General features: G+C 36.9%; 1 protein-coding gene across 1 annotated transcript; it reads right to left on the reverse strand.

Annotated features, from left to right (window-relative positions):
- Positions 1-3,121: 3,121 nt before the first annotated feature.
- Positions 3,122-13,368, reverse strand: LOC149215258 (TMV resistance protein N-like). The gene is made up of 8 exons (XM_089389668.1): positions 12,733-13,368; positions 12,408-12,624; positions 6,489-6,640; positions 6,273-6,331; positions 6,080-6,153; positions 5,435-5,806; positions 4,967-5,323; positions 3,122-4,870 (listed from the first exon to the last, which is right to left on the reverse strand). Exons 1-8 carry the CDS (start codon positions 13,293-13,295, stop codon positions 3,122-3,124), a joined length of 3,543 nt encoding a protein of 1,180 aa, XP_089245794.1. The 5' UTR covers positions 13,296-13,368.
- Positions 13,369-15,244: the final 1,876 nt, after the last annotated feature.

Raw genomic sequence — 15,244 nt, forward strand, 5'->3', positions numbered from 1 at the left:
AATTCGTTATTTTCCATGCTTTTAGGAGATTCCTAGGTCTAGAGGGGGTCCCAAGTAGTCTTTGATTCCTTGCAAGTGAATATGTATATACATCATATAAATTTGTATCATATCAAACATTAATAGAATTTCCTCCTTGGCTTCATTACTATTTAGTAGAACCCATGCTAATAGAGCATTGGCATGACAATATAAATCAACTCTGTGGATGTAGTGATTGTGCCAACTCCTGGTGTGACTCGTCTCTTGTCTTGAGGAGGACACATCTCTCTGATATCCATGTTTTATAATCACTTAGGCTTTCTTTTGATGTCCTACATTGCTTCATCAAGTTCCTCCTATATGCATTGTGACGTTTTGTCATGATAATGGTGTGTAGAGGATTTTTCTCATTGATAATTATAGGTTTTGCCTTGATTCTTATAATAAAGTGCCCCTCGACAATAGAATGCTCAATATTAAGGCATTGTGATAACTATACATCCCAAGAGCATTGAACTGCTATGTGTGATGAAAAATAAGATTAAGACTAAGACAAGAGGCCAATGCCAAAGCAAGCTTCCTAAGTTTAACCAATAGAGAGACTTAATTCTTAATAGAGAGAAAGGCTAGGAATGTCAAAGGCTAAAATATTTGACAGTAAACTTATTCGTATATGAGGGTGAAAAAAACATAAAAAATCCTCTAAAATACGAAGAAGTTCTAGGAGGAACTCTCAATACTCAATGATGTCTCTCTACATAAAAAATTGAAAGTAGACTATCCTTCATGAAAATGAGTTACACTTCTTCCTTATCACCCTTGGTATTGTATCAACATAATATCCTACATCATCACACATCCTAGTGTTATTAATTGGTTGCTTAATTTCATCATTACCATGGATGGATAGGTTGGCAACGGGTGGTTCCCACAAAACCCTCACAAATTTGAATGCCATCAACCCATAAAACCACATTCATTATCATTATTTTGCTAATCATTTCATAGTGATTATAGACATATCCAAGGTGGTGTGGTTATATATCCATTAAATCCTATGGTGGGGTGTGCCCTACATTCAAATCACTCATCATATCAATAACAAACATCATTGCACATCCATGTCCTCACTTATACAAGCTCAATGGGGTACCAAGCATGTGCCCTCCCTCATTATTCATTCTATCCAAATAATGACTTATTATAATTAACTTAAATATTTAAAAATATTTAAATTAATTAATTTATTAATAATAAACATAAAAAAATCCATCTCTATATGTAAAATAAACGACTAAAACATATAAAGATTAAAATATTGATTTTTGTTTTAATAAATTATTTTTGTGATATTATATAATATTAAAAGATATACATTTTTAAAATAAATAGTAAACCAAAACATCCCAAATTATCACAAAAAATATTATTTGTCACTCCATAATGTAGTTACCCTTAAAAAATATGCAACATGCTAATCAATACTAACACTCCAAAAATATTTTATATTAATAAGGAATTAAGTTAAAATATTTATAAAATTATTAATAAATAATATTATTGAGCCGAGAGGCTCATTCTATAGCCCAGTATGATGTGTATCTATAAAGTTCGTATGTCATCAAAGTTGAAATTTTTCTCATGTCACCAAAAAAAAGCTATACAAAACATTTAAATAATATCATCATGTGAAGAAATTGGATCCCTCTCCACTCATGTTAGATCCGTATTTAAGATGGATCTATGCTACTAAGTAATAAAAAAGATAATAAAAATTAAATCAATCTATTGTGATAATGTGAAGTTTAAATCATTTTTTATAAGTAATTATATAAATTAAATTTATAGCAAATATCCATATCATTAAAATACTTATCTTGTATTACATTTCACATTAATAAAATCAAATAACATTATAAAAATTAAGTTAAATCATTACTTTATTTAAAATTATTATTATTAGTTATAAAAATAATTAATTTGCCAATTATATATAAAACAATTTTTTTAATTATGAATACTTCATTTTAATTTCGAGATTCTTAACTTGTAAATAAATTTTATTATAATATTATGCGCAAATACCATTCCTTATTGATACTCCATGTCCAAAAAATTTTAATTAATTAATATAATTAAAAGTATTAAAAAAACATAATTGCTTTTAAAATAATACTCAACTTTTTATTTCTAAATACTATCAAAAATATTTTAAGATTAAAAAACTTACTATCTGTTATCTGTTTCTTAATTATTGATAATTAAATAGAAATTTAAAAAACTCTATTTTACAATAAACGCACATATTAACCTAACAAAAATAAAATAATACTATAAAAATTTAAAAATAATACTATAAAAATTTAATCATTTTAATAATTTGGAGAATTTAATGTAATAAAAAATTGCATTCCATTTAATGAATAAAATATAGGAACATAACCAAAACCAATTACATCATTTTAGTGTTATACATGTAAGTTGTTAAAACGTGCTCAGGATTATATTCACACGGTGGAAATGAAAGACAATGAAACAGAGGCGTAAGTGTTTTTTCACTTTTGTACATGGATTAGATGATGTAAGGTGAAGCAATGTAATTTGGTAGTCTAACTAGGTTAAGGAGTTGCTTGGAAAATTATAGAAATTTTAGTTATATTTAGAGAAAATCTGAAAAGGATTTTTGTAAATCTAAAGTTAAATTTCAAAATTTTAAGTGTTCTTAAAGTTTTTGATGGTGCGATCCATTTCCACATCAAAAATACAATTCAAACACTGTCCCTATAAATTTTTTTGAAATTTTTTTGTACAGATTCCAACCACTTTTAGTGGTTCAGGCAATTCCGCTTCCTGCTCGTTAGAGTACGAGGAGTAAATGAACTCAGTAACGCACCTCACAAAAAGACATTGGATACACATCATTAACACAAGTACGATCCACGAGCAGTCTAGCGGCCAATGGACAGGGAGGGAGCAAATAAAAGTCAGAGTCCATGCTACATAAACGATAAGTCGGACGGTGATTGTCATTTTAAATCTAATGGAGTTGGTAATTTTAATGGGCATGGATAATTGGATGTTTGCCCATTTACTTGGAAAAAATAATAGAGGTAAGATAACCAGGAGGATTGACGATACATCATAAACTAATGACGACAGTGTAAGAATCTGCAAAAAAAAGCAATAAAGGAGTAAAAAAATTCCTCAACCTCAATAGGGCGACTTGGTCTTGGAGGCCTACGCCATCCATCAATTGTCGCTGCAGCTGCTGAAGTACCCGCTCATCCCATTGCAGTCTCGGACAGCCATTAACATCAAGAATCTCTAATGACCTCAAATGTTCCACACCTGTCATCTCTCGTAACCCATAGCAGTTACGAAAATATTGTTCTCTGAGCGTTGTGAGCTGCCCCAGTCCTGCTATGCTCCTGATCTCCTTACATCCGCTAACTTGTAGAACTATAAGATTTGTGAGCTGACCCAACCCTGGTATTTGCTTGAGCCTTTCACAACCAGAAGCACCCAACTTCTCCAAGGAAGTCACATATTCCACACCTGGCAGCTCTCGTATCTGACGGCACCCGGAGAAATCTAGATATTTAAGCTTTGTGAGCTGCTGCAACAACGGTATGCCCCTGAAATTCTCACATCGAGTCACCAGCAACACCTCCAAAGAAGTCAGATGTTCCACGCCTGGCAGCTCTTGTATCTGACGGCATTGCTGAACACATAGTTCTCTAAGTCTTGTAATCTGCCCCAACCCTTGTATTTTCTCCAGCTTCTCACATTTCTCAACAGTCAGCCTCTCCAAAGATACCAACGCTTCAAGACCGGGGAGCTCCTTAACATTTACACAGCTCCTGATGTCCAGATCAAGAAGTTTTAGCAGACCAGAAAGCCCTCCTATTTGCCTCAAGCTATAACAGCCTCTCAATTGCAGTCGTTGAAGGTTAGGGCACATACCCTCTTCAAAAGATACCTCCCTTATTTCTGCCTCTGACACCTCTAACGTCTTCAGCCCAGACATGTATTTGTAATTGGAGCAGTTCAATCTATTCAACGTTTTTTCTCCTTCTAATGACAAGAGTGCTTCTCTTTCTCCAACCCTTTTAAATGGAAGCTGGCGCAACGGACAATCTGATACTATTAAAGATTTTAGATTCTTCATCTCCACAAGATGTTGCGGTAAGTATTCTATCCCACTATCCTTTATATCCATATGTGTCAACTCAGTGAGCAGACCAATGGACTCGGGCAACGATTTCAGTTGCGGCGAAGAAGAGACTGATAACATCTTCAAACACTTGAGGTCAACGATCCAAGGTGGCAGCATTTCCAACAAATCGCTACCTAAATTTAAAGCTTCCAAATTGCAGAGGCCTGCAATGATGTTTGGGAATTCTTTTAACTTAGTTCCCTGCAAATACAACTTTCGCAAGGACCGTTGGTGTTCAACCTGTGGAGGCAAATCGATCACCTGCCCACAGAATGAAAGATCCAAGTATTCCAGTGTTCTAATATCTCCAATTGCTTCATTGGAGATTATCAAAGCTTCGCAACCCTTCAATGATAGATGTCTAAGTTGAATTAAATTTCCAAATGTATGGGGAAGACTGCACAAAGAAGAAGCACCTTCCAAATCTATTAGCTGGAGGTTTGTTAGCTCTCCGAAGGAATCAGGCAGCGACACCAATCTAGAGAACCCTTTGAGGACTAAGTATTTCAAAGACGGCAGAAAACACAATTCGTCGGGCAACCTTTCTACTGTGACTGCTTCGGAGTGATTCCATAGGACAATCTTTTCGAGTGATCTCAGCTTCTCTATAGAGCTTGGAATCTCTGAAAGGGGAGAGCAGATATTTAACTCTCTCAGATCGAATGGCAACGCCTGCAATGTTTACATTTCAATATAAGATTGTATCCTACAAAATAAGAAATTAAATGATTAAATGAACAAATAAGAAACGCGCACATATTTTTTTACCTGACATTGATGTGGCCATAGTGTACTCAATTTGCTTCCCTCCACTTCTAGAACTCTTAACCGGGTTAGCGAAATCCAATTTGGTAAGGAAGAGTGGGAACATTTATACCAGCGGAGCCATATAAGATGTGGTGGTCGCACTCTGCTCAAAATGTCGTCTAAATGATCTTCTTCAATTGCAACAAGTTGCAGTTTCTTCATACCAGAAGGATGGAAATTATCGAATAAATACCCGACTTCTGGACTTTTGAACCGTGATATTTCTGGACTTGAGGTATTTGAAAAGCAACGTTGTTCATCCCGGAAGAAATCAACAGAGGAACGAACTATACTAACTCCACGAAATTCGTTTTGTACCTGATGAAAATTCTATAGTAAATCTATCTATCTTTCTCTTAAATAAAGAACTTTTAAATATTAAAATTCAATTAAATAGAAGATGAAGGTTTCGATTAGTTAACTACTTACAGGTGATGATCGCTGCAAAGTGTTATTGTTTGTCCAGATACGATGGGGCATGGATGCTTCCATTGCAACATTTCTTCCCATGTCCCTGATGTGGTCGTGCATATTTAATTTATTTTCATTGTCCACTTCTAACAAATACTTGTTTTGCAGATTTTGAATCCCCACCTCGCCCCATATTCTAATGGCCTTATCTCTATCTTCTCCAAAGAAGAAACATGTAATATCTAAGAATATCGCCTGCTCTTCTTTTGTAAGTGAGTCATAACTGATTCTGAGACTCCCCTCTATCTGCATAGGCAGTGTGTGTTGAAGTCTATCCAATTGCTCTGTCCAGTATCTCTCATTTTGTCCACAAACAAGTGCCCCAATTACCTTCAATGATAATGGTAATCCATTGCACACTCTGACAAACCGATCTACCAGATCTGCAAATTATGGCTGTGGAAGTGGATGATGAAAGGCGTAGGAACAGAATAGTTGTTTGGATTGTGGAAAATTCAGCTCTTTTATGTTATAAAGGGATGACTCTAACACTCCTGAGCTTGTGAGGACGTGTTTATCACGTGATGTAACCAAAATCAAGCTTTCAGGGGTAAGGTCTTTCTTAATTGATAGAAGCACTTCCAGCTGATGGGCATCACTTACATCGTCAAAAACTACAAGAGCGTGACAAGATAAGGGGTGCCGTTTAAGCATCCCTATACCTTTTTCTACACATTCTGTTCCCATATTTTCAAGCTTCAAGTCTTTAATGAGCTCATTTTGCATATAATTTAGAGACTTTTTAGCGCAATTTTCTCTAACATCTTGCAAGAAGGAGGATTCTCTGTAATGTGACCTGCTGCAGTTGAAGAATTGTTTAGCGAGTGTCGTGTTGAAATCGTAATTTCAACGCAGCTGCAACATCGCCACAATCCGTTCAGCATACACGCCTGGAACTTCTCGGACCAACTTTCCGATGAAGGAATAATCCAGCAAGGAAATATGGAGTTGACACGTGGTTTACCATTGACGTAACGCAACGTAAGTTTCTCGGGAGGTATTGTTCAGTCACATGATGTCTTCCAATATTGTTGTCAGCCGTCCGATGGGGCTCTTCATTCTACGCCGTCGATCTCCGAATATGCAGTCAGCTCGCATCAAATCAATGTTTGCGTGGAGTGAAAACTCAAATCTGTTGACCGCCACTCCTACCTGCATACGAGCCTGCAACGATTTAAATGCTTGCGTGGAGTAAAAACAAGTTGGGTTGACCGCATGTTTTATTAACGCATTTAATAAATTGTCATAGTGGTGGATATAACGCTTAAGTTTCTTTTACGGCATGTAAATTTAATGTTTGTTCTTTGGGAGTCGTAGTTTTTTTTGCATTATGTTTTAGCGTTAAATACATATATAACAAGGCAAAAATAAAGTGTGCTCTGGGGTTGTTATATGTGGACTATTGTAAAAGGAATAGAGGGGGCAGCGTAGGTTACATATATGGTAAATTGTAAAATGCACAGTGTGCATGGTGAAAAGAAGAACGCATATGAGAGTGCGTAAAAATAGTTTTTGCTGCAGCGGAAAAAAACTATGTTGACTTGCAAGAAAACTATTGTGATGCACAGACGTGCATAAGTGAATGTGAATGTTTTTATGCGTAGACCTCTGTTGATTTTGTAAAAAAAAAAAAAATGCACAACAGTGCGAAGAAATTACATGGAACAGGTTGTAATGTTTTTGTGAGACATAGTAAAACAGAGGAGTAGCAAAAACCATGTGTGGTTTTGCACAGCAGTGCATAAAGAAAATGGTGGAGCGTTTTTTTTGTAAGTCTGTGTAAAAATTTGTTTTACAACAGTAATGTAAAAATGGGTTTTACAGCAGTAAACCCAGCTCAGTAAATTCTGAGGAGACAGAGTAGTTTTTTATTGGTTGAAATTTTTGTGGTGAATCCCTCTCAGCAAAGAGGATGAAGTTTGTATCAGGCTTTATATTGTAATCAATAGAAATATTTTTATGGCTGTGTAATAGACTGTTGAGTCATTTTGTTTTTAAGAGGTTCCCTGTGCAAAGATCCTGGAACAAAGGAAACAGAGCATTCCTCTGTTGTGTTTATATGTTTGGTTTTGGTATTTCCCCATTGAAAAATACCCAACAGTGGTATCAGAGCTAGTCCAGGCTCTTTGAAGACTCAAAGAAGCTGAAGGAAGGTGTGGTTGCAGCACAGAAAGCTTCTCCAGCAGTGTGAAGTTTCAGCCAAAGGGATTCAGGTATTTCTCAAGTTTTTGAGTTATTATTGAAGAAACAATCAGTGATTTAAAAAACACAGTCAAGTGTTTGAAGCCTAGATAAGAATGGCAAGGTCAAAGAAGAAAGCCTCCAATCCTGCTAAAAATGTGTCTCCCTCCTCTATTAAAATAGAAGACAATTTATTTGAATACATTTTGTTTGAAACCCCAAAGTTTGATGGAAACTTTGATGTATGGGAAATAAAGATGAGGGCTTTCCTAATGTCTGAGGGGATTGAAGTCTGGTAGTCAGTGATTGATGACAGCAAGATGGATGAAGAATCCATGGAGTATGATGCACAAGCAGTAAAACTAATCTTGGATGGACTCCCTGATTCTGTGAAGAAGAATCTAGGAAAATATTCATCAGTAAAGGATATATGGGACAGACTGCATGACCTTCATGCAAAGGGAGCACTGACCATGACAATGAGTCAAGAAGAACCCATCATAGAAGCTGAGAATGAAAAGCTTGACCTCATCAAGCTTCAAGTAAAGGAAAGGGATGAAGAGCTAGCCAAGCTCAAGAAGGAGCTTGACCAATGCAAGAAGAAACATCATGAAGAAGTCATATCTATGACAAATCAACTGAATGAAGCAAAGAAGCAGGCAGATGCCTTGACAAGTCAACTTGAACAAAGGCACATGAGAGTGAATAAGCTTGTAGAAGAGATTGGACAATACAAGGTAGAGGTCTCCTCCCTTAAGTCCGAACTACAAGAAGCCAAGAAGCAGGCACAAGGAGCTGAAAAGAAAATGAAGAGCAGTCAAGCAAAAGATGAAGAAATTTCCAAAATGAAGACAGATATTATCTCCTTCAAAATAGTAGCAGCTGAAGCTACTCGTAGCAAGGAAGAAACTGAGGGACAACTAGCAAAGAAAAATAATGAATGTGAAAAGTTAGAAGAAGAGATTGTCCTCCTCAGGAAGAAGGTTGAAGGGCTGAACAAAATAATGAAGAGCTCTCAAGCTCTGGATGACATGCTCAGCTATCACAAATTTCCATTTGATAAATTAGGACTTGGGTATGTAGGCGAACCCTCAAACAAGGATGAGGATGCTTTAAGCAAAGGAGATGTGAAGAAGCCAGAAAGAAGGTATGATGCTCCTAGTTCCAGCAAAAGCAAGGAGAAAAATGAAGACAGTAATAGAAGAAATCCTGCTCCAAGCAGAAAATAAGCTCCAAGAAGAAATGTAGCTGATGTCAAGAAGGCAAGAGGCAATGGTGATCATCAAAGGATCTCAAGGCAGCAAGGCTTCAGAAGTACATCAAGGAAAGCTCCATCTCCCAGGTACCAAAGTTCATTTTATGGTTATTGTTATGCTTGCTCAAACTTTGGTCATATGGCAAAAGACTGTAGAGTATTTCATGGAGATAGATGTTGTGGTCCCCGACAATCTCCAAGAAATAATTTCACAAGAAGAAATCATGAATTCTTATTCATGAATAAAGTTGAATGCTTCAAGTGTCATAACATTGGGCATATGGCACGAGATTGTAACTTGACATGGTCTCTTACACAAGCTAGACCCATGCAAAAGAAGAAAGTTACACAAGTATGGAGAAGGAAGGAAAGGCAATCTGAAAACCCCTTGAACTCCCCAGTGGATCTAAATTTGTTTTGAGAAGAGTTTGCCAAAAGAAGACAAGCATACACTAAAGGGGAGCTTGAATTTTTTTTTGTTTGCTGAACTGTATTAATAGTCATTTGTTGATGGAGGATGTATTGCAGCACAACAGTTGCAAATGAAAACTTTGTTAATCCCTCTAAAAGGTAATATGCAGCAGTGATGAAATCAACAATTTTTTTGCTTTGTGTTTATGCAATATGCACAGAAATGCATAAAGAAGAAAAGATGGCAGCGCTGAAATGTAAAGAGCAGCAGCGAGATAAGAGAAAAATGCAAAGCATGGAAACCCTCACAGCGGTGGGAAGACAGAACATAAAACAACAGTTTGGAAATTTTTTTTTGGAGCACATGGATTAGAATGAACAGCAGTTTTGAATTTTTGCATGGCAATGGAAGGTAGTTCCCTTCTATGTAATGTGAGAGAATATACTCATAGCAGAATGAGTGTAATGCACAGCAGATGAAATGTTTTGTATTGGGAATGAAAATGCAAAGCAGTGAGAAGAAAATGAGAAGAAGGCAAAATGCAGCAGAGCGTAAATGCCCAGTGGCTGAGAATGCAATGAAATTTTTGTTACACAGCAGTAAAAAAAATGTAATGTTTTTTTCTTCATATGCAATGCAGCATGCAAAGAAATGCATAAAGAAAAACAGGGACAACAGTTTTTTAATGCACATGGGTGAATGATGATGTGTGGCAGCAGAAAATCGAAAGGAATTGCACAACAGTGCATTATGAAAATAAAAAATGAAGATGAAGATTGTGTGAAGCAAGGGTGTAAAAAGTAACAGCCCGTGTTATTTTTGTGTGGAGAATGAAGTGCCAAGAGTATGGGCACAACAGTATGATGAAACAAAAGGCAGCCATAGTGCAAATTGCAGAGGCAACGCAGAAGCAAATAAAAACCCAGGGATGACAGTCTATGGTTATGGGTGTGGACAACAGTGAATATAAAAAATGCAGCAGCAAGAAGTTATGGGCAGCAGCGTGATGGCAAGAAGGAGAAGCAGACAACAATGCAAATAAGAAAATGCAGCATCATGAAGTTTTGTTGAAGAAATGAAAGGTAATGGACAACAGCACATGTAAAAGAAATTTTTTTACAGCAGTATCTGTAACTGTCATGAATGTGTTGTTCATTGAATTGAAATGCAATATATGCAACAACAGTGAGTGTAAGAAATGCTTACACACAGCAGTGTAAATTTGTAAGGTGGGACAGTGTAATTGTTCCAGAAAAGACAGAGTATTTTGTCTTTGAAAAGTGCAGAAGCAGTGCAAGTGTAGACACAGCAGTGTGGGATAGACGCAGTAAAGAAGATGGCACAACAGTGCAGCAAAGAATATGCAGCAGCATAAAAGAACAATGTAATGAGTTTGCACACACAGCAGTGCAATGATTGTTTGTTTTGGAACTGCATTTGAAGCAGTAATTTGGTGAAACCCTCTGTTAAAGAGGAAGGTGATTTTCAGCACATTCTCATTAGTGAATCCCTCTGTTGAGAGGAAGATGCTTTTCAGCATAGTGTGGTAAATCCCTCTATCAAGAGGATGATGCTTTTCAGCATAGTAACAGGTGAATCCCTCTGTCATGAGGAAGGTGCTCTTAAGCACAGTTTCAGGTTAATCCCTCTATTAAGAGGAAGACAACTTTGTTTGTTTATGAACTGCATCAGAAGCAGTTGGTGAATCCCTCTATGTGAGGAAGATACTTTTGTAACAGCAGTGTTGGGGAATCCCTCCATGTGAGGAAGTGTTTGGGTAAGATTGAATGCCCAGCTGTTGAAATTAAAGGGGAGTGTTGAAATCGTAATTTCAACGCAGCGGCAACATCGCCAGAATCCGTTCAGCATACACGCCTGGAACTTCTCGGACCAGCTTTCCGATGAAGGAATAATCCGGCAAGGAGCTCCGAGAAAATATGGAGCTGACACGTGGTTTACCACTGACGTAACGCAACGTAAGTTTCTCGGGAGGTATTGTTCAGTCACATGATGTCTTCCGATATTGTTGTCAGCCGTCCGATGGGGCTCTTCGTTCTCCGCCGTCGATCTCCGAAGATGCAGTCAACCCACATCAAATCAATGTTTGCATGGAGTGAAAACTCAAATCTGTTGAACGCCACTCCTACCTGCATACGAGACTGCAACGATTTAAATGCTTGCGTGGAGTAAAAACAAGTTGGGTTGACCGCAGGTTTTATTAACGCATTTAATAAATTGTCATAGTGGTGGATAGAACTATTAAGTTTCTTTTACGGCATGTAAATTTAATGTTTGTTCTTTGGGAGTCGTAGTTTTTTTTGCATTATGTTTTAGCGTTAAATACATATATAACAAGGCAAAAATAAAGTGTGCTCTCGTGTTGTTATATGTGGACTATTGTAAAAGGAATAGAGGGGGGAGCGTAGGTTACATATATGGTAAATTGTAAAATGCACAGTGTGCATGGTGAAAAGAAGAAAGCATATGAGAGTGCGTAAAAATAGTTTTTGCTGCAGCAAAAAAAAACTATGTTGACTTGCAAGAAAACTATTGTTATGCACAGACGTGCATAAGTGAATGTGAATGTTTTTATGGGTAGACCTCTGTTGATTTTGTAAAAAAAAAAAATGCACAGCAGTGCGAAGAAATTACATGGAACAGGTTGTAATGTTTTGTGAGACATAGTAAAACAGAGGAGTAGCAAAAACCATGTGTGGTTTTGCACAGCACCGCATAAAGAAAATGGTGGAGCGTTTTTTTGCAAGTCTGTGTAAAAATTTGTTTTACAACAGTAATGTAAAAATGGGTTTTACAGCAGTAAACCCACTCAGTAAATTCTGAGGAGACAGAGTAGTTTTTTATTGGTTGAAATTTTTGTGGTGAATCCCTCTCAGCAAAGAGGATGAAGTTTGTATCAGGCTTTATATTGTAATCAATAGAAATATTTTTATGGTTGTGTAATAGACTGTTGAGTCATTTTGTTTTAAGAGGTTCCCTGTGCAAAGATCCTGGAACAAAGGAAACAGACCATTCCCCTGTTGTGTTTATATGTTTGGTTTTGGTATTTCCCCATTGAAAAATACCCAACATGTCGTTTTTCCAATGCCACCAACACCCACAATTCCTATAACTTTGGGATTCCCTTGGTCCTGCAACACCATTTCTTCGAATTCTTCTATTTTTGGATCCAAACCAGTTGGATGTTCACCCACATACAAAGGTTGTTTTGGAACATTTTTTTGTTTTTGAACAGTTTTCAAAACTTTTTGGAGGACAGCATCCAAGAGCTCGCCCTCGTCCCTAAATAATATTCGGTTATAAAGTAACAAAAGTAGTCAAAAACGCCTAGTAAACATCAGCAGGTTATATCATTACTATACGGATTGAGAGAGAGAAAGTAGGACATACCCATTAAAAGATTTCAGTTCGAAACCACTTAGATCTGCAACATCTGAAAGTGCAGCTCTCCCATTCTGAATAGTTTCTGAGCTGTAGCGTGGCTCCTTTCCGTCAGATGTTGTCTTCTTTTGGAGCTTCAGCAGGGCTTCAGCGTACACTCCTTGTTTCTCTGGATAGCGGACCACTGAAGGATCCACATTGAAAAATATCGGAAGAATTGTAGCCCTCGAGTTTTCCATCAGGACAAGCTCATCAAGGCACCAACTAGATTCCGCGTAAGTTGGAGAGAAAATTGCAATCTGTACATAGGCACCATGGATAGCTTCTTGTATTTGGGAAGAAATTTTGCGTCCCTCCTCCATTTCCTCCTTGTCCAAAAAGGCATTCAATCCATGATCGCGAAGGCGTCTATACAAATGGCTCGCAAAGGAGAGTTTAACATCCGGCCCCCGATGGTTTATAAACACATCGTAGGACCAAGATGTCGAGGAAGAAGAGAAGGTCGTGGAGGAAGAAGCTTCAGCAGCAGAAGCAGTGATAGCGCAACTGGGGACGGTAGTGAGATTTGCCATTGCGATTGGAATATGGAGATTAGATGCCCTGATACACAGAAACACTAATAAGGGAATCGTCCAATGCAGATTAAATCGCTGTATCATGCTAATAAGAAGCTACGAAAACCACGCATGAGCGTTATAAAGATCCAGTTTACGCGTTGAGCAGTAACACGTGATGTGCGTGCAAGGGAAGCTAAATACGCGCCTGTATTATTTGATTATCAGAGCCTCAAAAAGTTTTAATTCAGGGTTTCAGGGAATTGGTAAGCGACTTAGTTGGAATTTTGAAAATTTCATTGTATTGTCGCAGCCAGCATCATGTAATTCCAAGTATTGCAGGAAAATTTGCGTTCAAATGGTGATGACGACTTTGAGAGTAAGCAAAGCAGGACGAAGAAAATTGAAGGAGTTTTAAACTTTGATGATAAATTTAAGGAGTTTTAAACTTCGACGATAATTAAAAATACGAGTTGGAAATATTCGGAAAAGAGGCATGGTGTCCGCCGCCCCCATTGTCTTTATTCATTAAGAAAATATTAAAAAAAATGGGGAATCTAGTTCAATCTACAGAAAGACTTTTGCACACGATAATATAATTAAATATTATATTATATTACGATAATATGATTGAGAACGATTCATGGGAATGCACACGATAATATAATTAAATATTATATTATATTACGATAATATGATTGAGAACGATTCATGGGAATGCAGTGTGGGGTGAACGAAGCTTCAAGGAAGCAGATTTCGCCATTCAAATCACTAACACCGCTAGTGATTTTCCAAACGATAGAAAAATTAAAAGATTTTGATTGATTGGTAACGAGGGTACAGAAAGATTAAAATATTTTGATTGATTGAGAACGACAAAGGGTACAGAAAGATTCATGGGAACGCGGTTTGCGGTAAACGAAGCTTCCAGGAAGCCGATTTCACCATTCCACTCATTTGACACCCTGAGGGACCCTCATTCGAGATGGGAAAATGATCAGAGAAATGTCGGTATTGACTTCACTTGACTTGAGTGTGCATATGGCTCAATAAATTTCCTGCAAATTTCTTCACTCCACAGAAAATCGCAGGTATTTTCAATTTTAACGAATAAATTGGGTGGAAATTTCTGCTATAGAATGGAAATCAGATTCTAACGTCCCGTCCTTCAAATCTTGTGAAAGAAAAGCACAATATTGACTTCACAGAAATGTGTGTATTGACTTCCCTTGAGTGGGCGAATAAAGTGGTCAGAGAAATGTCTAAATAAAGTGGGTGGAAATTCCAATGAATAATGGTACCCCAGTTGGAAAATTGATCAAAGAAATAAAGCGGTCAGAGAAATGTCTAAATAAAGTGGGTGGAAATTCTAATGAAAAATGGTACCGCTGTTGGAAAACTGATGAAAGAAATGACCGATTAAATAGGTGCAAATTTCCTCAATCGCATGAAAATCACAATTTTATCAGATTCCAACGTCCTACCCTTCAAATATTGCGAAAGAAAATGAGAATACGATCATATTTTAATGAAAAAGTAATAAGAGAAATGTGCGTGTTGACATGATTTCGGTGGACGAATAATTCGGGTGTAATTTTTTACAGTAAAAAGAGGTGCAATGTTATGAGATTCCTTTAAATCGTGTGAGTTGTCGGTATTGAGTTGATTGTATTAAATTAAATTTACTGCCGTGCAAGGATGAAAAAATTTGGAATAATTTATCGTAACTCTCCGTGTAACTCATAATGCACTATTCAAAATAATATAAATCATCTTTGATATTGCCATCTATCATGATGTAATTTGATGATAAGAGTTTCTTTTCTATTCTGTGTTTAAAAAGATTTTTCCAAACCTTAATCAGATTAAGGTTAGTTTATTTAAGCTAAATGCTATCAGGAAATTGTATTGCTGGTTTAGAATTACTATAATGAAGATCGGTTGGCCATCTAACCCAGCTTAGTTCA

Source organism: Pinus tabuliformis, chromosome 1_1 (assembly GCF_031772625.1).
Source record: "Pinus tabuliformis cultivar Carrire ecotype Pingquan chromosome 1_1, CPIR1, whole genome shotgun sequence".
In the NCBI taxonomy this organism is placed as follows: Eukaryota; Viridiplantae; Streptophyta; class Pinopsida; order Pinales; family Pinaceae; genus Pinus; species Pinus tabuliformis.